A 25,412-nucleotide genomic window follows, 5' to 3' on the forward strand; every position below is an offset into this window, starting at 1 on the left:
GATCTGATTGTGGTCTGAGTAATTGATCTGATCAATCAAGCATGATCAGTGATCTAATCAATGGGGTCCGATCAGTGATTTGATCAAACCAGTCTGATCAGTGATCTGATTGGGATCTGATTAATTGAGTTTGATCGGGAAATGTTTAAATCTGATCAGGTGTGCCTTCCTTCGATCAATCAAGTCTCATCAGTGATCTGATTAATCGGGTCTGACAGTGATCTGATTAATCGGGTCTGACAGTGATCTGATTAATTGGGTCTGATCAGTAATCTGACCAATGCTATCTGATCAGTAATGTGATGAGTGATTTGATTGATCAATCAAGTATGATCAGTGATCTGATCAATGAAGTCCGATCAGTGGTCTGATCAAAGCAGTCTGATCAGTAATCAGATTGTGGTCTGAGTGATTGATCTGATCAAACTGGTCTGATCAGTGATCTGATTAATTGAGTTTGATTGGGAAATGCTCGAATCTGATCAGGTTTGCCCTGCTCTGATCAATCAAGTCTGATCAGTGATCTGATTAATTGGCTCTGATCAGTAATGTGACCATTCCGGTCTAATCAGTAATGTGATGAATGATCTGATTAATCAGGCCTGATCAGTGATCTGATCTGATTCAAAAAGTACATTATTCAGTTATCACGTCTTGGTAAGTTTCACAACTGTTTTCCATGTTTATTTTTACAATTTTTTTTTATTGCAAAATTAGTCATTTTTTTGGAAAATTTTTTGGTGGAGAATAATAGTTCATCTTTCCAGGTAATACTTTTTTTGGCGGTCAACATTTTATTCGGATGTGGATTACATTTCTTTCGTTGATATGTGAAATCAAATTTCGTTCATACTTTCTTACCGTTAACAATAATTGTCGTTGAAATATCCTATTTTGTCATTCGAATGTTCTGTATTTCAAGTCACTATTTCTGTTGTGCCAATATGTATTCCTCTTTTATTAAATAGTCAATGAAAATAAACGTAATATTGTACCACATCACATGACAGTTTTTTAAGGAGAATTTTTGGATTTTTTTTGAAGAAAAACTCTGGGGTATTACAAATTGATATTTTTCAAACTCTAAAAAATAATTCTTTGTAACTATTTTACTGCTCTGCTCCTTGGTGTTGATAATATGAGTTTCCAAGGCTCTAGAGCCCACACAATACAAATTTGAATGACGTAGGTAGGTTGGTACTTGAAACACTTTTTAAATCATCGATTCAATTTTTGAAAAAGAAAATTGATAAGATTTGCTTTAGGCGCGAAATAAAACCATAAAATGTAAGTACTACCGATTCATTCAACAATTTCCACTTCAAAGATAGGTACAAAACACTCGCATAATGTTTCAAATTGTTACCCATGTAGGTACGAAATTTACAGCGATAGTTGAATTCAAATTCGCGAAGTGATAAAATAAAACAACACAAATTATTTTTCAACTGTTTTTATAATGAATAATTCGTGGATCGAGAAAGTAATTTTCAACTTTTTTACAACAAATATCGATCATTTTGGCGAAAGAAGCGCTTATCATGGATTCGAAGGCAAGAACTTGATTCAAAACTCTCCAGATGGTTTTCAATCCGATCAGCTTCACGGTAATATTCTTTACACAGATGAACAAGGCACCATTCGTAGATCAAACCCGATCTTTATCAAATTAACACCCGATAACCCAATTACATACAGTAACTTTGGTTCACTCGCATTTGCCAACGAGATTAATTTTTATTCGAAAATAGTGCCCATTATGGAGACCTTCGATGATTCATTTTCTTCCCTATTTCCGAAATTTTTTCACGGTGAAATGATGTTCAACCGCAAGGCAAACAAATCAGCGATCATTTTCGAAGATGTACGAACTCGTGATTACAAAATGACAGAAAAAAAGTCGTTTCTCGATTTTCAACATTTGGCATTAATGATGCGTAAACTAGGTGCATTTCACGCCTATTCTTATAAAGCTAAAAACACTTCACCTGACTTGTTTCATCCAATGGCTGATATTTTTCAAGAGATAAATTTGTTTGTTAACAAAGAAGGAGGTGATTTTTTGAGAGTATCTGCCCAACGTGGATTTGAGCTACTTCGAGAAAATGTCGAATACAAACAATATGTGCCCAAGATTGAAGCTATGATTGAGAATGCTGACGATGTTTTTGCGCAGATTTTAACCAGTGGTCGAGACGATCCTATATCGGTAATTATTCACGGTGATTATTTAAGAAATAATTTAATGTTTCGATATCGCGATAATATTCCTCAAGATTTAATTATGATTGACATGGCTACGTGTCGTTATGCATCTCCTGTAATTGATTTGACCATCGTTCTGTATTTAAATGCGGATCAGGCAACCAGAAACAAATATTGGGATAAATTAATCGACGAATATTACACAGCACTACAAGGAACGTTCCCAGAAAATAAAGTTCCGTCTAAAAGTGAAATTATGTCTAATTTTGTGGGTACATCGTTTTATGCGTACTTGGTAGCGAGTTATTTTTTACCTAGATTGATGGAAATTGATTATAAGATTCCATTGCCTCCAGATGTAGACCCAGATGTAGCCCGGAGTTATCGTGAACGTAAATTTCATGAAATATCAATGGAAATGTGGTACAGATTAACAAAGGTCATTGGTGGAGAGCGAAGCACTCAGGAATTGTATAACGTACTGCTTGATATGATCGATAGGGGATTTATTTGTATCTAATTTTTTAATTCTTTCTTGTTTTTCAAACATTTGCTTAGCAATAAAGTGAATAAGTACCTAGGTACTTTTTTCAAGATTGGAAATTTGCTTTTGTCTCAATTGTATTTATCTGAAGATTTTTTTAAAATTATGATAAATTATATGAATTTTTATTGTTTTGTCAGGTACCCTAATTTTTTTCTTAATTAGGACCCAATTTCTATAATGACAAAATTTGTCTATTTAGTTACGAGGTAAATTTTCTCAAGAGTTAAATTTTCTCACAAGATAAATTTTCTTACGAAATAAATTGTCTCAGGTGTGCAATTACGCACGATAAATGGCGCAAGATAAATTGTCACCGAATCGGACAAATTTCGCAATACTGAAGGTCTCAAAACAACTTGAAAATGTCACCACTTGATCGGAGGTCAAAAATGGAAATCGAGGGGAATATCACAGCTCTCCATCTCATAAGAGAAAAATGGTTGATTTTTGGACCGGAAATGAAATTTATAAAGCAGTCAAAAGTTAATATTTTTGTTCTAAAAATTGTTTTGAGAGGAGTTGTCGATCTTCATGAGAAAGTCAACAAAGAGAATGCCTACATAGGTATGGTGGGTACTTGAATTGTGCAACACGAGGACAATAATGACTTATCACGCACACGAAAACAATTTGCGATGGTAATAGATAAGCCCATAAACTTACATCAGAAGTATAAATTAAGCAGCAACGTAATCAATAATTTTCACTTCACTCTCGTTGGCACACTTATAGATAAGTTGGTGAGTAGGTAAATGTAGGTACTTAGATACATAATTATAATTATAGCATCAATTATTTGCGAGGTATGATATCGATTCAGTGTCTTAGAAATTCAATACGAGTTTTAAATTCAAATCCATATACGAAGTGATAAAATATTGTAATTATTATTTTTAATATGGTCGCGACGAATGATTCGTGGATCGAGAAAGTAATTGTGGATTTTTTCACCAACAGCGTCGATATTTTTGGCAAAGGAAGCACTTACCAAGGATTCGAGGCGAACGAAGAAACTCAAAAATTAATTCAAATTTCACGCGATGGCTTCAGATCATCTCAATTGCACGGAAGGATTTTGTACAAGGATGAGCAAGGCAACATTCACAGGTCACATCCATTTTTCATCAAATCAATACCTGATCCAGCACCTTACGATTTTATCACATTTTCTTTCTCCAATGAGATAAATTTTTTCACGAAAATAGCTCCTACTACATATGAGCACTCTTCGGGAATCGTTTCTTTCACTATTTCCAAAATTTTATCACGGTGAAATAATGCTGAACCGGAGGCAAAACAAAGCGGCGATTATTTTCGAAGATTTGGAAGCTCGCGGTTACAAAATGAGTGAAAAAAGGTCATTCCTTGATTACGAACATTTGGCATTGATGATGCGCAAATTGGGTGAATTTCACGCTTATTCGTATAAAGCTAAAAATACAATACCGGATTCGTTCTACCCGATGGCTAATATGTTTCAAGAAATAAACTCCCTTTTGATCTGTAAACAATTCAGTTTCATAACACAGAGGGTTCCCTATAGAGGTTTGAAGTTTTCACAACAACATTCTAAATTAGAGCAGTATGCAGATCGTTTAAGGGAACTAGTGGGTAAAAGTGATGATATTTTCAGGCAGGTTTTAACTAAAGATGGAGATAATCCTATATCAGTGATTACTCATGGTGATTATTTGAGAGGTAATTTGATGTTCAGATATAAGAATGGCATCCCTGATGATTTAATTATAATCGACATGGATTCGTATCGTTATGCATCACCTGTGGTTGATTTAGCCATACCTCTCTATTTGAATGTTGATCAAGCGACGAGGGACAAATATTGGGATAAATTAATCGATGAATATTACACATCGTTAAAAAACACGTTTCCGGATAATAAAGTGCCATCCAAAGATCAAATACTGTCGGATTTTGTTGGAAAATCTTTCTACGCATACGTAGTGGCTTCTTATTTTTTACCATTGATGATTGCAAAAGATGGTAATAAAGCATTTTCCGATGATGTAGATTCAGATATTGTTAAAAAGTTTCTCAACTTGGATTTGGACAAAATACCGATGGAAATGTGGTTTGATTTATATATGCAAGTTGGTGGAGAGCGGGGTACGCAAGCATTGAACGATATACTTCAGGATATGATTGATAGGAAGTTCATTTGTACCTGAATAGGGTTACTTGATGAGATATATTTTTCCAATTATTTTTTTACCTTCTTCATTTAGTACCTATGTACCTAATTATTTTTCTGATGTAATTTTATAATAAAAAATGGTATCAAGTACTTCTCAAACAAATTTTCTAGTCCTGAAGTCAACATCCCAATACCAAATTCCATCATTTCCAGGGGTTTTTGAGCTCCCAGCAAAGGTTACAAGTTCTAATATAAAATTTAAAAAAATTGATCCAACAAGCTCAAGCAGGACCTAATAAGCAATAAGCCATGGGCATTAAATGAAAATCATTCAAAAATTCTAGGTTTACCAAATAAATATTATCAAAATTGAATGAAATTCTGTCCATATTGCATTAGGTGAGTAGGTATCATGAAAATCGTTCAAAAGACACATCAGTCATTAAAAAGTTGCTATCACAAATCCATGAAAAATTATAAATTTTATCCATAACATGTAATTGATGTAATACGTATTTATCGTGAAATTTGAGCGATATCGAGCAAAAATTGAATGAAATACATGTTGCTAAATCCAGTTAAAATGACAAAAAAACTACTGAAAATCCCTAAAAATGATGGAAGAAATCTCGAAAAATTTTCAGATTATCGAAATTTATCCAAGATTGATCAAACATTACCGAACTAATGTGAAATGTTGCTAAAATTACATAAAATGTGTAAGTATAACTCTTGAAAAATGTGAAAATTTGCATCAAAATCACCAAGTAAGGAGATGTTGAATTTTGTCACAATTTGTTCGGAATGGATGAGTTTTAAAAAAAAAAAAATAATAATGAAATGCCTCAACAATTGAACACAAAATTCAAAAATTGTCCAGATTAAGTAAGTAAGTAGCTAGGTACCTATTAATATTTAGTAAAAATTATTGAAATACCTATCTGAACGTTATCAGTCAGATTCTTGGAGGAGAATAGGTAGTTTGATCTAATTAGACCAGATCAGATCTAGATCTGAGCACACCAGTGATCCAATTACACATCTGACCAGATGGAATTGTATGTGATCAGATTCATTTGAAAAAACTTTGTTGAATCCGAACAGATCTGGCATTCTGAATTGATCTGATCAGATCAGAGTTTTGATCGGATAAGATCTATTCAGATTTTGATCGCATACGATTTTTTTCTTCTCGTGTGTACCCATACCCAAGGTTGCTCAAAATATCATGACAATTGTTAAAATGACTTAGCTAAACAGATGTTGAAAATTTGAATAAAATTCTCATTGCTGGAAAATGACTGAATCCAACTTATAAGATCAGATCAGATCTGGACATTCTCTGAATGTAATTCACGAGTAATTTAATCAGATCACATCAGATTGAAGTTTTACCTAATCAGATTGGATTTACTCAGATCTGATTACATCCAAGTTATGTACCTAATCCCTATCAAGCATATTTTCAGATCCGGAAATTCTCAGAGTACAATTTTCTCTGACCACATTTGATCAGATCAGATCAGATCAAAGTTTCGAGCGAATTAAAATTTATTCAGACTTTATCAGATATGATAAAGGAAACTTGAAGGGAGCTGTTAAATTTTGAGATCAGATCGGACATTCCCTGAATCCAATCAGATCTGACTATAGGATCCGATCGCAACAGAGTTTTGATCGGATTAAACCTGATTAGATCCGATCTTTTTCCCTCAGGATGTGTCAATATAGCTCAAACTACATGTCATGGAGATCACTGAACTTCTAGAGGAAAATGATTCGATCTGATGAGGTTTAAACGGATCTAATCTGATCAGAACCTGAAGTGATTGGATCTATTCAGATCATATTCAATATCCAACAGGTTTGATTAGATCTATTTATCTACAGTTTCAGATTACATCAGCTCCGATCAGGTTCTCCCTATTAAATCTGATCAAGTTTGAACTGATCTGAACTGATCAAACTAGTTTGATTGAATCAGCTTAGGTACGTTAGATCAGCTCAGAGATCTGAACAAATATAATCTGGTCAAAACTTTGATTTGATCTATTTGGATGATCAAATTGAACTCTAGGAATAACCAGATCTGATCTGATCTGATCAAATGGGTTTGATTAGATCAACTTACATTTGATCTGATCAAGTATGAACAGATTCTGTCTGATCAGAACTGTGGTCTAATCACATCTGGCCTGGTCTAATTTGGATTAAGAGAGTGTCCGGATTTCTGATCTGATCTGATCATATCAGAAATCGGGTCTGCTTAGATCCGAACATACCTTCCCTATCAGATCTAATTGTGGGTCATTCCATGTCAACTCAACCAAAAAAAGGCAATTTTGAAAGTCATGTCTTTCGATTTCACTCAAATTTTTTTTACAATATCTACCCACCCAGTAAGTAAGAAAGCTGTTAGACGGATATGCCTTAATGGTAACACGTATGTGTATAAACAGGTAATTTAACCCTTCCAGCACCGTTCGGTGATGTGGTTGGTAACAATGAGTGGTCAAGGTGTCAAATGAGCCTTCCAGCTTCCTTGGCAACTGGACCAACTCGTAGTTCGTTTTCGTGAAGCAAGCGAGTTGCCAAGATAATATGTCCTTAATTCTTTAGAGCTCCGGCCCTAGGTTTAAAGTGTTCTTGTATATTTTATAATTTAGTAATAATTCAGTAGTGTTAACGTAATTTTCCCCCTCTGATAAATATTGTATTGTTTTCCCTATTTCTCCGAGTCGGTTTAAGTATATTGTGTCATTTTTGACCATAATACATTCGTTTACACGAACTTTGCGTATGATATTGTATTGTGTTCGGTAGTGTACTAAAAGCCCTAGCCGAGGTAAGTAATTAGCTTTATTACGATTACACCAGTGCATTCTCCGTATCCGATTACCTGCTTATTCGAGTAGGTAATTAGTCAGTAGGTATCGAATATACGAACGTATATTTAGTAGGTACCTACGACACAATATTATTTTATCATTGGCGCCTCAACGCAAATCTTTATTGCATGCAAAGTGAGCTTGATTTTCCTTACGGAAAAACGCGCCTAATATACAGTTAGCTACTGTAATCTGTTTAAAGTTAATTAATTTGTGCTTCGCTTCCGCTTTCGGATAACAAATACCTGTGTAGGTATTTGTATATTTGTAAACGTGTGCAATTAGGTGTGAAAAAAGGCGCGAACGCGTCTACATACTTAGTTGACCTCGTCACGCTTGATCTCAGAGGGGAACCTCTGTACAACGTCCGAGGCGCGAAACTTGTCCCAGACAGAACAACTATATCTGCGGTGCGTGTGTGACTCATTCACACATTTCTGCTGTCTGTCAACGCCTACTGTTTTACGAGCTAGTAATTTTATTTGTTTTAATACCCGTTCCAATATATCGCTCGTATGTCGGAACTTAAAGACAGACTAAGAAATAGGCCTAACAGACGAAGCCTAAACGAGAGAGATTTGCAAGGTCGCAAACCAAGCAACGCAGGTAGTAAAAAATCGTCGCGAAATCCCTCATTAAACAACTTAGGTCCTATACACGAAATGAACGATTTTGGCGACGAAAGTCATGACCTTACCGCGAGTGACGGTGAGGTAGTTAACCCTCCCACAATGCCACCCGGCGATCTATCGTTCGATGTAGTTGCTGAAAGACTTACGTACACCTGGAATTATGTCGATGGTCGTTTTAAAAAGGTATATAAAAAGCAAAAAGATATGCAAAATAGAATCAATGAAATTGACGTGTCGTCACAACAGGCGAGTAATGCCGCGAATCGTGCATTGTCATTGGCCGGTAAGGCCAATGATATAGCCAAAGCGAACCAGAAAGAGGTTGATAAAATCAACAAAGCATCTGCGGCGTACGTCAAGAAAAATGACAGGTTCCAGGAAACCACCAATAAGCTTATAAGTGATACAAATGATGAGATGCATCAATTATTTGATGACATACAAGAGCTGGATCACAAGATTGAGGAACATGCAGAAGTATTGCAGGATGCAAATGCTACTACCGAACACCTTGCCAAAAAGGTCAATACCCTCGAGCAACGTGTTAATAACGCTCCGAGCGGAGGAGGAGGTGGCGGGAACCGCCAACCTAATAAGATCGACGTGATGTTATTAAAAGCATCTAATATAGTTTTCACGGAACAAAATCGTTTATTTCCACACGATTTTATTCAAAAGTTTGAGCATTTTACAAACGCTACGAATGCTCCTGATGCGCATAAAGCGCACGTGTTTACTACAGTAGTAGCTACGAATGATCGCGAGACCTGGATGACGACGTTATCGCCAGATGATACGTACGATCGTACAAAGGAAAGTTTCTTGAGATTCTATTGGAATGAACGAGCCCAAGATATGCTCGAACGAGCTTGCGATAATTTTGATTGTGCTAACAGTCTACAAGACGTAATTGGACAATTAATTCGATTTACAATCGCGCTAAGCCATTCCGATCATCGTAGCACATCGTATATAATTGATACAATCGCGCATAAACTTCCTGGTGCGTACCAGATGCGAGTTGAAAAGAAAGGCCAAACGATAGAGCAATTTATCGAAAAGCTACTTGCGTTGAGTGAAATCAATATCGATTTTGCGAAACATAAGAAGGTGAGGATTATGCCGAACGTGCAATCCAAACCAACCCCCCAATGGACGTTGCAACAACAAATGATTATGAGTGGTGTATGGCCCCCCCACGCACCCCCAACGATCCAAATGGGACCGATGGGACCGCTTCCACCCAACCCACCCCCATTAATGCAACATCCACTATTTTCAGCTCCAACGGTACCGCCGGTACGCCCGAATGCATTCCGGTATCCCCCATTAATTAGAGGCCAAGCTAATCCACAGGGGTGGATACCCCGGCACATATTTAAACGAGGAAACAATCGGAATGCAAATCACAACCAAAATGTGTATTACACACCACCCGCGCAAAATAATGCGAACGCCAATGCAGCAATTCCAATGCCCCCACCCACAGCACAGAATGCTCCATTGCCAATAATGCCAGCTAAGTTTATGATGATAGACCCGAACGGAATACCAAGAATGGTAACTGGTACACAAGTACCCCTTCAACCCCAATATAATGACGATGATGATTTTTATTATAGCGATGAACACCAACCATTGTATGATGAAATACAAAAACAATACAATGATTGGTATGATGCATGTTTAAATCAACAGATGCACCAAGCGACAATTACCGAATTACCGCAACAGCAACAAACTGTTGACAATTCGATGCAAGTTCAATACGCCACGCTTATGCATCCAGCACCTACCGCCACGCACGTGGCCACGAACGTAAACAACCCGCACGTCCCGCCTACTCCTACAGCTACTAGTATTCTAACGAGCACCACGAATACAGCGTCTACGACGACTCAACCAGCAGCCACCACGGCGACTTCGGGAAACCGACAGAGCTAGGGGAAGAGAGGGATAAACCTAGCCACATAGAGATCCCTAATGATATGTTTTACGAGTATGTGTGGATCGGAGATGGTTTGGTCCATCATCTCAAACGAGGTGATGTTGACCAAATTGAAAAATTACCAGATTACGTACGTGATCAAATAGGCCTAGAAGAGCTCTATGCGAGCCTTCAAAAGGTGACTTTTACACCTAATGCCAAGGTAGTATTGTCGCTAGGACAACGAGAATTGAATTTTTCAAGGAAACCTTACGAGGTCGTAGAGAAGCAAATTAACAGCATTATTAATTTGCTATTGGACGTTAAAAAAGTCCAGCATATATTTTTAATGATGCCGCTGGTAAAACCTCGTAAAAAAGGTGACAAACCAGTAAGCTTAAGTAGGTATATTGCGTATAGAAATATTTTAGTAAAACTAACAGACGACAAACGTATCACATTTTGGCGCCAGATGGCGTACGCATATCTAAAATTAGAAAAAATCCATACGGAAAATGGCGATGAATTTGATCGACCTGCGATCGATCAAAGAAATAATGTAATACCATTACAGAATAAATTCTTTTATTCGAAAGCGTACAACCGATATTACCCAGACATGTCGATGTACACGCACGTGTTTCAGATGGTTGTGCACGCTCTCGATAAATGGGAAACATCTGTACTTGATTACAAACGTGATAGAGAGGCCCCGCCGCGGGAAGCTGCATTAGGACGTCTGAAAACATTATTCGAATCGAATATCGACCGAAATAAAAACCCTATGGACGAGAAAATTTACATAAACAACTCGATGATGAAGAAATTAATCCAAGCGTTGTCTATGAAAATTGATTGCTGTCCAAATACGGGTGTTTATTTACGTCGAAAAATAACGCCGAACGGCGATGCAATTTTTGCAAAAATTGTATATGATCCGCCAGCTAAGGCTGGCCACTTATCCAAACCGGTGAACTTTGAAGAATTGACCATTCTTTCACCAAAACCGCCAAAACAGATTTTTGGCAAAGGTGATAACCAGGTGATTATGGAAGATGCTAATTCTGATGACGAGAACCAGGAAGTGGATAAAACACCTAAATTGAAAGTCAATGCGATTGATGCAATCGAGTATGCACACCCTGCTTCGAACGAAGATGAGATACAATCTATGACTCGTGATCAATTTATTGATCACCAAACGGTCGATCCAGCGTGTGTAATCCCGGTTATGATTGGATTAAAACCGATGGCGTTGCAATTGGACTCAGGGGCTCTGCCCAATGTAATTTCGAAGCCTGTCGTCGAGTATATTACTCGACAACACCCTCAATGGATTAAGTATATCCAATTACGCCGTCCGGTACTATTAAGAATGGCTGATGATAAATTAGTCAAAACAATGACTCATATCGTGGAAATTTGTATGAGAGTAGGTACTCAGATGATTTACTCACCATTTTACATCTTGGATACTCCCGCCAAATCGTGCATAATGGGCCGTGTGGCCATGAGATACTTAGGTATTTTACCTCAGCTAGAAGAGGGGCACGATTATGCTTTATGTAAACCACGAAATGGACAACCGTTCAAAATACCTTACCTACGTGAGGACGAATATAGGGACGCCTTGTCCGTCTACCATTGTGAAGTTGAACCACAATACATGCACGAAATGGTGCACAACTTACACAGAAAATCGGGATACCTCGACCAAGAGCTATTCGATGAGCAATTCAAGGCTCAACAGCTCTATAAAAAGAATATGAAGAATGACTTAAACAACCTCGTTCTCAAGGGTAAAATTACCGCGAAAGAGGCAGACGATGCCTATAAAGAAGTTGAAGGCTACTGTGACATTTTCAGCAACTCGCCAGGTCGCTATGTTGGCGAAAGAGTCAACTTCAAGTTTGACATTGACCCAAAACTGGGTCCTTGGAGAGGTGAAAAATTCCGTCCTTCGCAGAAGATCATGGAAGCCTTGAGAAAGACGATCGCAAAAATGTTGCGAGAAGGTATAATAAGGCCCTCACGGTCAAAATACATTAATACGATGGCGCCGGTAATAAAAAAGAACGGTGACATTAGATTGTGTTTAGATGCCGACGAACTCAATAAAAAACTACAACAAGTGCTTACAGAACCGAACCCGGTTGAATGGATCATCTTTGAAAACAAAGGTGATGAATTATTTTGCACTCTCGATTTTACTGCCGGTTTCTGGCAGCTGGTTCTCGACGAGGCATCGCGTCAATACACCGCATTCCAAGTATGCGGACAAGTTTATGAGTTTTGTCGATTACCGTACGGTTTGAAAATATCAAGTGGCGAGTTCGTTCACATGATAAATCAGGTGATTCCCGACATGAAAGGAGTGACTAAGTTTGTTGACGACGTCAAGGTGTCTGGTGCAACATTTAGAGAGACTTTAGATCGTCTGAAAGAAGTATTCGAAGCAATTCGAAAGAATGGTTTAAAATTAAACCCTAACAAGACGCAATTTTTCCGCGAATACGCGGAACATTTGGGCTTCATTATTTCAAAAGATGAAGTTGCCAAACAGAGTGAGAAAATAAAGAAATTTATGGAATTTGTTGAAAAACATACGAAGAAAGGGAAATTTGCACTAAAAACGGTGAAAGAAATTCTCACTCTGGTAGGACTGACCGGTCTTTATAGGAATTTTATTCCTAATTATATGCAAATTTTGCGACCTATCTATGACCTTACCAAGGGTAATGAAGACAAGGTCGTATGGGGCAAGGAGCAAGAAAAAGCTTTTGAGCAATTGAAAGCTGAGTATTGCAAAGATTTCAAACTGAAACCACCGCCTCAAGATGGTGATTTGTATCTTGATACGTACGTATCCGAAGATGCAATGAACGCTGTGTTATTCTACATAGATAAGGTATCGAAAGAGAAGCATATCTGCTTATTTGTATCGAAACTTTTCGAAACACATCAGAAGAATTTCATGCTTTTCGATCGTGAAATGATGACACTGGTGCAAGTTTTGAAGAAAGTTCAAATGTGGGTCATTGGACGAAAAATTCACGTTCGGAAAAATTTATTGGCGATCGCTAATAGGTATAGAGAGATGGCGCAAACACATCGTAAAGCTGCTCATTGGATTACTTGGTTCAATTGTTTCGATCTACAATGGACTATGGATAAATCCAATAAGCACTTGTACAGTGTAAAAGCGCCAGAATTGGAATTAAAGAATTTTTCGACCGAAATACCACCTTTGGAAGTGTTATTTGTTGAAGAAAATATCACGATACTTCATAATCGTCTGAACGATATTCCTAAGTTCCAAAACGGAGATGAAAAATGTGAAGCGATCATGAAGATTTTAACTACGCATTATCCGGAAACGGACAAAAAAGAAATCGAAATAAAAAAGCGTAAAGCTAAGAAATTCACAATTAAAGATACGCTCGTATATGAGAATTCAGGGGAAGAAATGGACTTGGATGATGAGGAGGTCAACGACCTCACACCTATCAAGAAACCTATGCTAATGAAAAGGCTAGATAACGGCTCGCTGGTACCCTACCTACCAGACACCCTATTCTACGATACGGTAGACTACCTGCATTATGCATATGGCCATTTGGGCCCAGCTAAGTTGGAAATGATATTTCGTCGTATGTATTATCATCCCAACTCTATGCACTACATACGCGAAATATGTAATATGTGCATTGTGTGCAAAGTAAATAAAAATTACACCAACCACAAGGTCTTAGAATACGGACAAATAGAGGCGTACGCTATAGGCGATGTTTTGTCAGTTGACATTTTTGGACCAATTCCTGCAATCGAAGGATACCCTAAATTTTTACTGGTGGTAAAAGATATTTTTACCGGTAAAACATGGATCCAAACTATGTGCCATACGAGACAAAAGGACGTATGCAATGCAATGCAAACCGTCCTTGCGGACATCGAACATCGTGACGTAACCGTCAAAAAAGTAATTACCGACAACGGTACTCAATTTATTAGTGAATCGTGGTATAAGCTACTTGAACATAATGATATCAAGGTAGCCCATACCAATGCCTACAACCCGCAATCGTCTTCGGTCGAACGTACGATGCGAGTAATCGGTGATAAGCTGAGGGTGAAATTGAATAAAATTCATAACCCTCATAAACCCCATACGGGATGGCAAGGCTTTATTGGAGAAATCCAAATTGAAATAAATAATACACCTACGTCATTCGGATTCACCCCGAACGAGGCATGGGGCATGGTAGATGCTATAAATGCGAAAATGCCTCATAAACGAAAGAAATTCGATTTTACCCATAAATTAATCGAATTGAAAGAGAATTTGAGCAAAATTAAAGCTCCTTCAATTCCTTTATCGGAATGCTTTACGAAGAAATTAGACCCTACGGTCGACTTAATTTTAGATCCAGACGGATACGCCCGCGTAACCGCCGACGGCGCGTGTTCGAAGAATGGAGACGCGGACGCGGTAGCGGGGATTGGAATCTGCTTTGCACCAGATTCATTGAGAAATGTATCCGATCGGATATCACCTACTAAAGATTTCCAACTGTCGAATAATTTTGCTGAATTGTCAGCCATTATTCAAGCATTAGAAATTTTAAAATTTAACGACGTGAAAAAAGTTAAGCTTTTTTCAGATTCGAATTACGTCATTAAGGCTCTGAACCATACGGTTAACGTGTGGTTGAAAAACAAGTGGCTTAACGCCAGGAAAAAACCTGTCCACCACAAGAAGCTTTTTGAGCAAATTTTGGAATTGAAAAAATCGTTCGATTTCATTGAATTTCACCACGTCTACGCACGTAAATACGAATACACGAACGTGATAGCGGATCACTTGGCCAAAAAAGCTGTCTACACGATTGAACTGGCGAAATTCCAAATCGATAAAATGACTGACCGTCAAATAATTGAAACTTATATTCGGGAAAGAAGACGATTAAAAAAGATCGAAGAGGAGTACAAGTTCAACAAGGAGCACAAGGATCCAGACACGCTTAAGGAAGGAGATATGGTTTTGCTCACAAATCATAAATTGTCTAGTTCGGACAAGCAAACCGCGAAAAAATTGTACCAAAAGCGTATTGGTCCATTTAAGATTCTCAAACGAGCAGGTACCAACTCGTACCTACTTGAACCAACCGACGGTTCAAACGTGAATCGCATTGCGAACGTTAGACAACTGACGTTGTTTTTAAAAAAGGCTGAAATTTCAGAAATGGAAAAAGATCCCTGCCTACGTTCGTGGCTAGATAAACGTACGTTAGAGAAGAAAATTTCTGATTTTTTGAATGACCATAAAATTGAAACCAACAACGACGAATCATCGGAGGAGGATGAATTAGAAATGGTCGAAAAAATTCAAAAAATCAAGGTTCCAAGATCGGACAAAAATGATAAAAATACCAAAAACGCCACGAAGGTAATTTTGTCAAAATTAGAAAAAATCGCGCGAGATCAAAGACAAGCCGCTCGAGCTAAGAAACGTTCGGAGTACCTAGCTAGTAAAGCTGGCACTAGTAGTGAAGAGCCAATATACGAAGAATTAGACACACCTGTGAAGAAGAAGAAGAAAAAGAAGAAAAAGAAAAAGGAAAATACTTCGAACGAAGTACCTGTCATAGATCTAACCACGGATGACAAGGAGAAAGATGCTGCGAATGAAGAACCAAAGGAAAAGAAAACTCGAAGATCTGAACGTCTCGCAGCTACCGCCCTTCGAATGGGACAACGGTTAATTTTGAAAAAGAATGCCAAAACGGTAAACCAAATTAAAATACTTGATAATGAACAAAAATTCTACGGCAAGTATTACGGTACTGATCCAGATCCAAAAACTGAATACGAAGATGACCGTTCGGTATCAGTTAGCGAAAGCGAAAGTGACTCGTCTGAATTGTCTTCGGACGAAGAAAACTCACTGGAATTCATATTAAATAATTCGCCAAACAACTCTGATACGGAGAAAAATGATAAGAAAGATAAAAAAGCAAAATCGAAGATTAAAAAACTGGCGCTTTGGTTGATGGGTTCGAACAAAAAAGATTAGAATTAGCCAATTCAGCGACGCTCGTCGTTCTATCATTCGTATTCACCCGCACCCTCTCGCTACTTGCCTCGTACCGATCTCGTAAAATTCCAGGAAATTTTGCGAGAATCAGCCGTTCAGTTTTGGAAACATCACGCGTCATCTATCGATTGAAAGGCTATTATGTTGTGTAGATCAGTATCGAAAGGACGTAACTGTGCGTAACCAGAGCTAACGTGGCTATTTGTATTATTTAGCGCCTGATGCGGTGAAATATAAGTTCGTAAAAAACCAGTACATGTGCGGTAATACAGTTTAATGTAAGACAAGTGCGTACGTATAATTCTACAAGTACCTTACGGTGATAAAAAAACAGTGCTATTGGCAATTTCAACGATCGCAATGGATAACAATCGACCATTCCCATACCTGGCTCCCGCATTACGCAGACGTCGACCCTGGAACCTACGATTTGGGTATGTTACCGTTCGGATACGACTAAACGGAATGGTCCATGATCATATTATACCGGATGCGATTAGCGTTAACGTACGAGCTAGAGGACGAGCCTGCACAAGAAGATTTTCCCGAATTGATCTCCGAAACATGATCCGCGAGCTGTTCCATCAAGATCTATTGTTCGATTTTGACTATAACCTAATAGAACTAATCATCATGGAGATTCACAATTTCTACTTCGCGAATGGTGATCGATTATTGGTAATTCGCAGAGAAAGCCGTACGGCACGGGTACGCATACCCATAGCAGTCGTCGATGACTTCCTCGATACTTTCGGCTTTATCCCGGCGGAATTTATGTAAGTTTTAAGATGTTTAGATTAATTAGGATACGTACGTACCATTTAGTATTAAGTCAAGATGTACCTGATTTCTGATTTTTTTCGATTTTTCGTTTCGAATAAAATAATCAATGTACACACGTATAGATTTCTTTATTTTATTTAAAGTACAATAAATGAACAAATTTACACACGTACAAAGCCAGAGAGTAACTACGGTAAGAGGTAAGCGAAATTGATTCTCTTGAATATCGCAATCGTGAAATATCACATCACTCTAGACCGGAGAATATTTTGCTAAGCAAAATTCGAATGTGCGTTCGTACGATTATCAAACCAAAATTTTTGATAAATCAACCAATGTTCCAGTAGTTCGATTAAGTGCGTTCTCGCAAAGTATAATATTTCGAGCGTATAAGGGAGGCAGCGTGCGTATATCGAGTACTGTAAATTGATGTAAAGTGATCGCGTTTATAATATTACCGTGCGGTTAATTTACGAGTGTTTTGCTACGCAATCTTTCTACGTTCGTATGATGGCTCAAGAACCGATTTTCCCCGGATTAGACCCGGCGCTTGCGGCCATTCGACCACCAGAAATGCGACCACCATTTCGATCCATCTTCCTACAATTCCAGCGACCTCGACACGCAGTACGACGACGCCCGCGTATCGTAGTAACAGTCGCTGCCAATGAGCGGAATATAATCCGATTTCTCCATATCAACGACTTTGACCAAACATTAAATGAGCTAATTTTTCAAAATCTAACAGATTTCGCGTACGGAAATGCGGCCATTGTTATCGAATTCCATCAACATTTCAATGAAGATGGTGCGCAGCTGATTATAGCGAGACGAAGGGATCGAACAACAAGGGTCTATCGACCAATGGCGATAATAGACGAATTCCTGCAGCTTCTACGATTGAATTACGCCGATTTTGCGTAAGACACGAAGTTGTATTGACGTGAAAAAGTAAGAACTCGTCCGGTAACTGTTATATAGGTAACTTGTACCTCGGTATTTAATTTTAAGATGTAAAATTTCTCAACGAATAAAACTGTACGGATAGTCCAGCGATATACGTATACGTATCACTTGTCCATGCCTACCAGGGCAAAATAAATAGGAACTATGTTCGAACAAATAGGTAAAAGCTTACATAAGAATCAACAAAATTATAGGAAGGGCAAACGTGGCAACAGGGGATAAAATTAACAGACTCAAAAATGAGTAAAAATTTAACGAAATGCTTCGAATAGAATATCACCAACGTGATAAGAGTTTAAAAATAAACTTGGTAACTATTATCTCAACAGATATGGGTAAGTATCAATTGTATTGAAACATTTTTCTCTACAGGTGGTATCACAGTTATGATACGAACGCAAGATGCACCTATGTGCAAATAACCGAAAGGTAAGTACTTTACAATTATACCTAGCTCGGGAAAATACGTAGAAACGAATGATTGAAAAATCTATACATGTACGAAAACGTACACATTTTTTGATTTACTATTTTAAAAACCTGAAACGCTCGTTCCGCCCCACACTAACCTACTCACACCTCACTCAAATTACTCGTACAGTTTCACTCCTGAAAACACATAAAACATCGTATATTTGAGACAGAAATAGGTGAGTTGAGTAGAGAAGGCGAAGAAATAGGTAGGTACCTACTTGCCTTGAAATAATACATAAGAAATGCCAGTTAGAAACGTACGTTTATTTTTTCTAACTCCACGCCCACCGGAGTGAATAATTACCATAAAAAGGTTCATTTTTTGCTGCAAATTACTCAAACACTCATCGTACGATGAATACGAACCTTTTTCGGTAACAATTCATCGACCATTAAAATGGTAATTAATGCATCGTTCGATGCCCTGCTAAGTGAAAAACAACCACGTGCGTTGAACCAAACATGTTTTTCTACACACGTGATAGTAGCAAATAGGTTCGTACGAACAATACAGCACATCTCAGGGCTAGAATTTCAAGGCTAAAATTACAATCAAATTCCTTTCAAAGGACCAAATATTCACTAGCGTGACAACTACAGATTTATTACCTATAAAAAATCAACTCGAAACCGAATAAGATGTCCAAAAGACCGCTTTCTAGTGCGTAATAAAATGAAACAATACGCACATTGCACGAACGTGCTTCTTCTGCTTTTCGTAGAAATTTGACTACGCCGCTTGGTCGCTACCAACCAGTCACCTAAGGGAGGGAGAAGGGCAGTTTTTGCGTTAGCAGCTCATTTCTGTCTACTGATATGATTATTCTCTTCTAGTCGCTCGTGTTATCATCATGCTTACGCTGGAAGAATGCGAAACGTTATCGCGCATTTTACTGATAATCAAAGAAATACTTGCTCTCGTTCGAGAGATGCTTTCCACCCTCCTCTAAATTATATTTATACAAAAAAGGCATCGAGCGACGCGCGCAGACGGATTCGAATTACTATCTATTGCACATATTGTAATCGGTTCCATTATATTCCTGTCTACCGCCCGGCTACAGTTCGATCTTTACGTTTTTGAAATTATCAGTGTATTTTTGATGTATGTTATTATCGTGTATGAACGTTTTGTGAAGTATCAGTGTTCGATTAATCAAGTATTTTATTACCATTCTTGTAAATTGCGCGAATAAGATGAATTTTTTGTGCGTACATTACGTGTTATATGTGTAAATACTGCGAGTACGATAATCCTTTAGTGTCGGTGTGTCGCGAATTATATATCTACGAACGCAGAGTGTTCGACATCTCGGGTACGTGTGTACGATTCGTGGAAAAACTTTACCGATCGCGAGTGAATTCCACCATGGCCGACGACCAAATTACGGTAATCTTGTGCTCCAAATGTCACAAACCGATTTTCGACCCAAACCAACGAGTAAGTCACGATAATTTACCGACGCTGGCCACCACGCACTGCCACGCTTTTCACCCGTTTTGCCTTAGCCAAATGCGAGGTGAGTCTATGGCTTCCGACGAAAATGGCAATTTTGTATTATGCCCAGAGCTGAATTGTAACCGAGCGATAAGGCCACTCGACGCGAATTTCATTAGTCCGGCAACCGATCAAATCGCCGCAGCTCCAATTGCCCGTCCGGACCCACAAATTGAACTCGAAGCGGCCCGCCAGCGAATTTCGAGGTATGAATACATTATGGAAAATTATCGCGAATCGGTGCAAGATAGAGATACAACAATTCGCCGCTTACAAAATCAATTGCAGCACCAGCGAGAAGTCAATCGCCAACTACGTAACGAAAACGCTACACTCGCAAATCGTAACCAAGCTACCAGGCCGCCGCGAGTCAACGTAGCCAGTCGCAATATGCCTAATCGTACCGCCACAGTTACTAGCACCACCGGTCCGCGACGTACATCTACGACTTCGACGACTTCGACGAATACCGATACGACTTCGACGAATAACGCTACGACTTCGGTGAACACCGCTACGGGCGATACGACTTCAACGACAACCGCCACGAACGTGACATCGCCGACACCTGGTACGTCTTCTGGAAACGTAGCGACCGTACGGCCTTTCGATAATGCTACATCTCACCGCCGACCTACGAATTCGCACGCTGCTGCCGCACTATCCAACTACGAGTATGATACGCCGATGCGAGGTCTACCCCAATATAACGAAGACGGTTTGATCGCCACAATGGGTTTCCGTCCACTACGATCCGGACCAACGACCAGCGCCGATAACAGGTACGATTCAATTCCGGAAAACTTACGAAATCCGACAAGTAAATTCATAACCGAACCTACGAAGCCTGTCGAGAAAAACCGACCACACTGTATGGCCAATCTTTCGAAAAGCCATAATCGGTTCTACAAGAAATTCAAGATCGACTCCAAAATGCTCAAGCCGTTCTATCCACTCAACGCTCTACCTCACGAGTTTACGACACTTGGCGTATTCGTCGGCGAAAATGACGCGAGATCGGCGGTCGCCGCACAAGACGTGTTATTGGCTGGTGATGGATTTGTGCTAGGTGTAGCTGAATGGATTATGTACCAACGCGATATACGCGAATACATGCATCCCGGTCTGTATGGACGCGAGATTCGTATTCGAGAATTCATCAGCACGCTCGCAAGTTTCAAACGGTTACCGCCTCGCCTCATCATCTCCATTGGTAATCTTGATGCGTTCGATAATTTCGACAGCGAAGAATTCAAAGAACTATTTCGCAGATTAATCAAGATTTGCCGCGAACGCGGAGTGCGTGAAATTTACGCTGTGCCAATTATTCAACACGCGGAGCAAGATGAAACTGTATACGCTTCGGTCATGTCAGTGTTTGAGGTGAACTACAGCACCATGCTCGGCGGACGCTACGCATTGATCGACCCTTATCCGTGGTTCGTGAACTACACCCCGACAGTAGGTGAACGACCTCCCATGTACACGATACAGGAACATGAGGAGTTCGCGGTATGGATACGGCACACGTTCATTCCGCCGACCAACGATGCCAGCGAGGCAATACGTCAACGGTATCGAGAACCCGAAAATCTTATTCGCAACCCGACGGCAGAATCGCAATCCGAAAATGAATCTTCGTCGACGACTGACAACCGCCAGCTGACGCATGGCCCAGCTTCGACGTCGCGCGACGCTCAGCCGCACCAGGCCGTCCACGATTTGACTGAAGACGATGCCCAACCTGGCCCATCGACGAAAGCCGCACACACCGAGAGTTGGGTAAACCTTACCGCCGGCCAAGACTCCGAAAACCGTACCAACGACGACGTTTCAACGGCCGAAGAAAAAATTGACGAAAGCGAAGGTTTTTCGGGCGTTCGAGTGAACGAACAGGAAGCACGGCCAACAACGCCTCAGCCGGATAACAACGACGATGCCGATAACGATTCCGTCGATTCCAAACTCCATATTGACGAAGACATGAAATCGCTATCTACCACGGTCTCAGATCTGAGCGACGATGAAAATCAGCAAGCTGAAAATACTGGAAAAACCGACGGCGATGCGACAACCGCTCCAAATCTAACCACGGACGAAGAAATGCTCGAATAAGGTTCGTTTGTACAAATTATCACTTTCAATCTAACAGCATGATATTGACGTACGTCATTGTTATTGCTTACTTTTGCATGGTACTATGAAGCTCCTGCTGGAAAAATGTAGACCAGAAAAAATTGAAAAAGAGGAATTTTCCCATTCTATTCAAAATCAATACTCGTACGAGTAACTTTGCATCGATCTTTTGGTAATAAATGTTGGAACTTTGGCAACTAAGGATTTTTTATCGATGCAACATGTTTTCTTAATTACTCAAAATTTTTCTCATGTAGTTTGAAAGTGATAAATTTCGTTACCTTCGTTCGAATACTACCCAATCTTTGACATAATGGAGTATCCATTAAAATTACCAATTGTGACTTTTCTGTAAATATTTACCACCGAATCGTGACATAAATTTAAAAAAGCGTATTTGTTTAAGTTTTTTACAATGTTATGTAGTTGTTTGAGTTAAATTTAAGCCAAATTTTTGATATATATTTTTTTTTTTTTTTTATTTATCGAGGTTAAATTTTGGAATTTAAATTTTACATTTCTGCACGAATAGTGCCATCTGCGATCTTTATGATCAATAACCTCGAAGTGCTTTTCTATTTTATTTCATACCAGTTTGTACTAAATAGTATTATTTTACTTTATCCTTTCTTACCAATTGTTGAATTTTTTTTGCAGTTTTTCCGTTACATAACTGTAATTCGTTTATCTCGAGGATGTTGTTTTAATTTTTATTGTTTTTTCCTTAATAATTTTTTTTTGTATTTAACGAACGTTACTTTACTGTATAAGTCTGAAGAAGTAAGACTGAGTATCGTAATAATGTACAACACAATTTTGGGTATTTATTTTTTATTTTATCAATAAACAATAATCAGTATTTACAATGCATGTTGTAACCTATACATCGAATAAAAGTACAAACTTATTCTATAATTTGCACATTTTTTCTTCCTAAACGTTGCACTTAATCGTAAGAATGAATACGAACGTAAATATAAACCGGCTCGGAGGCGCTAATGACCCATAAACCTGAAACATAAAAATAGAAACAATTGTGTTAGTATACAAGGTGTATAATTACAAGCCTAGTTTAAATCCAAATTTAGTATTTTTTTGTTTTTTTTTATTTTTGATTATTATTCACAGTAGTTACATCGAAATAATAGCAATAGTTGGTAACCGGTTCTCACCTGTTTTGGACATGTTGACTTGGACATCGAACTCGCAGCTACGTACGTAGCTCTTATTCGCTTCATCGTTCAGAGCTCAGGCGGCTTATCTTCAATCGATCCATATTCTCACCTTTTTGGACGGATATCTGAAACAAAAAAGGATCTTATTATTGCTAACTGGCAACTTTTTCGATGTCGTGTATCCTAGGCTAGAGCTAGGTAGTTACGTGTATTTGTTGAGTACATTGTATTTCGAGATCGATCTCTGGTGGCTCAGTGGGTCACGAACGCGCCTGCTTCAACACCTAGGGTGCGCTGTGGTTCCAAATTTGAGAATTTTCTTCTTTCTTCTCTGCTCACCAATTTCTCATCCGAGAAACTCATGGGGGGCAGCAGGGTCCGTACGGACAGTGTTATCATTAAGTCATGTCTATGTCTCACACCGTGATTTCCTCTGCTGGGAACTTAGCTCGCTGAGTCATAGCTGAGTAAACCTCGGAGGGCATATGTTAGACGGATATGCCTTAATGGTAACACGTATGTGTATAAACAGGTAATTTAACCCTTCCAGCACCGTTCGGTGATGTGGTTGGTAACAATGAGTGGTCAAGGTGTCAAATGAGCCTTCCAGCTTCCTTGGCAACTGGACCAACTCGTAGTTCGTTTTCGTGAAGCAAGCGAGTTGCCAAGATAATATGTCCTTAATTCTTTAGAGCTCCGGCCCTAGGTTTAAAGTGTTCTTGTATATTTTATAATTTAGTAATAATTCAGTAGTGTTAACGTAATTTTCCCCCTCTGATAAATATTGTATTGTTTTCCCTATTTCTCCGAGTCGGTTTAAGTATATTGTGTCATTTTTGACCATAATACATTCGTTTACACGAACTTTGCGTATGATATTGTATTGTGTTCGGTAGTGTACTAAAAGCCCTAGCCGAGGTAAGTAATTAGCTTTATTACGATTACACCAGTGCATTCTCCGTATCCGATTACCTGCTTATTCGAGTAGGTAATTAGTCAGTAGGTATCGAATATACGAACGTATATTTAGTAGGTACCTACGACACAATATTATTTTATCAAAGCCGCAATCAGTTTTGTCCCAGCCCCCTCAGTGGCGGGTGGGAAGAGGGCTTCCATTATTTTCACATTGTCTCGAGGTATTCAACTTCAGCAGCCCATTCCTCCAAAACTATGATACTTTGATCAAAACTGATTTCACAGTTCAAAAGGGCATTGAATTTTAAACTTTTTAAGCATTTTTAAATTTTCAAAAGTTGAAAGTTGAACTTTCAATTTGAAAGTTCAAATTTCAAAATGACGCTGTAAGTGGAAGCTACAGGGTGGACAGAAATATCGGGTACCCCTAAGAAAGTTTTTCATTAAAAATATAGGTTGGCAACGTGAAATAGATGCATATGATCGGTGAAATGTTATCTCTCCAGTCTAACAACCAATCATGTGCTACCATTATTATCATTCACTGTGACCAACCGAAGTATTTAGCAGAAAACTTTTTTAGGGGTACCCGATATTTCTGTCCAACCTGTACCATTTAAAATTTTGAAAAAATTTCCATAGATGTACATTTTGATACTTTTTGAAATATTTAGGTTTCGAGATGGAACTCTTGACGGAGAGGGAGCACCCTCACCCCCAATTTTGGGTGAAACTTCCAAAAGAAAATCTGGGGCATGTGATATATCGAATTGTATGTTTTCGGCAACGCTGAACACGAATATGGCGTCAGATTTTCGATTAGACCCCATTCACGGCCCCCGGCACCTCCCCAAAAGGGGTAAAAATTCAAAAAAGTGTTTTGTTTGTGCGACACATGAAATAGTATATTTTTGGTGGCGCTGAACACGAATATTGCCTTAGTTTTTCAAATCGACTTCACCTATGGCCCCCAGAACCTCCCCCAATAGGTAAAAGTCCAAAAAAAAATTGTTTGGG

The 25,412-nt window shown here is 38.7% G+C and overlaps 3 protein-coding genes across 3 annotated transcripts in view; 2 read left to right on the forward strand and 1 right to left on the reverse strand.

Annotated features, from left to right (window-relative positions):
• gogo (golden goal) overlaps nt 1–25,412 on the reverse strand; it is a 235,284-nt gene that overhangs the window by 138,649 nt on the left and 71,223 nt on the right. The window lies entirely within an intron of this gene.
• On the forward strand, nt 1,345–2,725 carry LOC135848402 (uncharacterized). The gene has a single exon (XM_065368302.1). It carries the CDS (start codon nt 1,460–1,462, stop codon nt 2,723–2,725), a length of 1,266 nt encoding a protein of 421 aa, XP_065224374.1. The 5' UTR covers nt 1,345–1,459.
• Nucleotides 3,554–4,938, forward strand: LOC135847406 (uncharacterized). The gene has a single exon (XM_065366912.1). The coding sequence runs from the start codon at nt 3,970–3,972 to the stop codon at nt 4,936–4,938; it is 969 nt and encodes a 322-aa protein (XP_065222984.1). The 5' UTR covers nt 3,554–3,969.

This window comes from Planococcus citri, chromosome 5 (assembly GCF_950023065.1).
Source record: "Planococcus citri chromosome 5, ihPlaCitr1.1, whole genome shotgun sequence".
Taxonomy (NCBI): domain Eukaryota; kingdom Metazoa; phylum Arthropoda; class Insecta; order Hemiptera; family Pseudococcidae; genus Planococcus; species Planococcus citri.

Coding starts and splice junctions, on each gene's coding strand:
- LOC135847406 (XM_065366912.1), top strand. CDS start 3,970: ATGAGCACTCTTCGGGAATCGTTTCTTTCACTATTTCCAAAATTTTAT.
- LOC135848402 (XM_065368302.1), top strand. CDS start 1,460: ATGAATAATTCGTGGATCGAGAAAGTAATTTTCAACTTTTTTACAACA.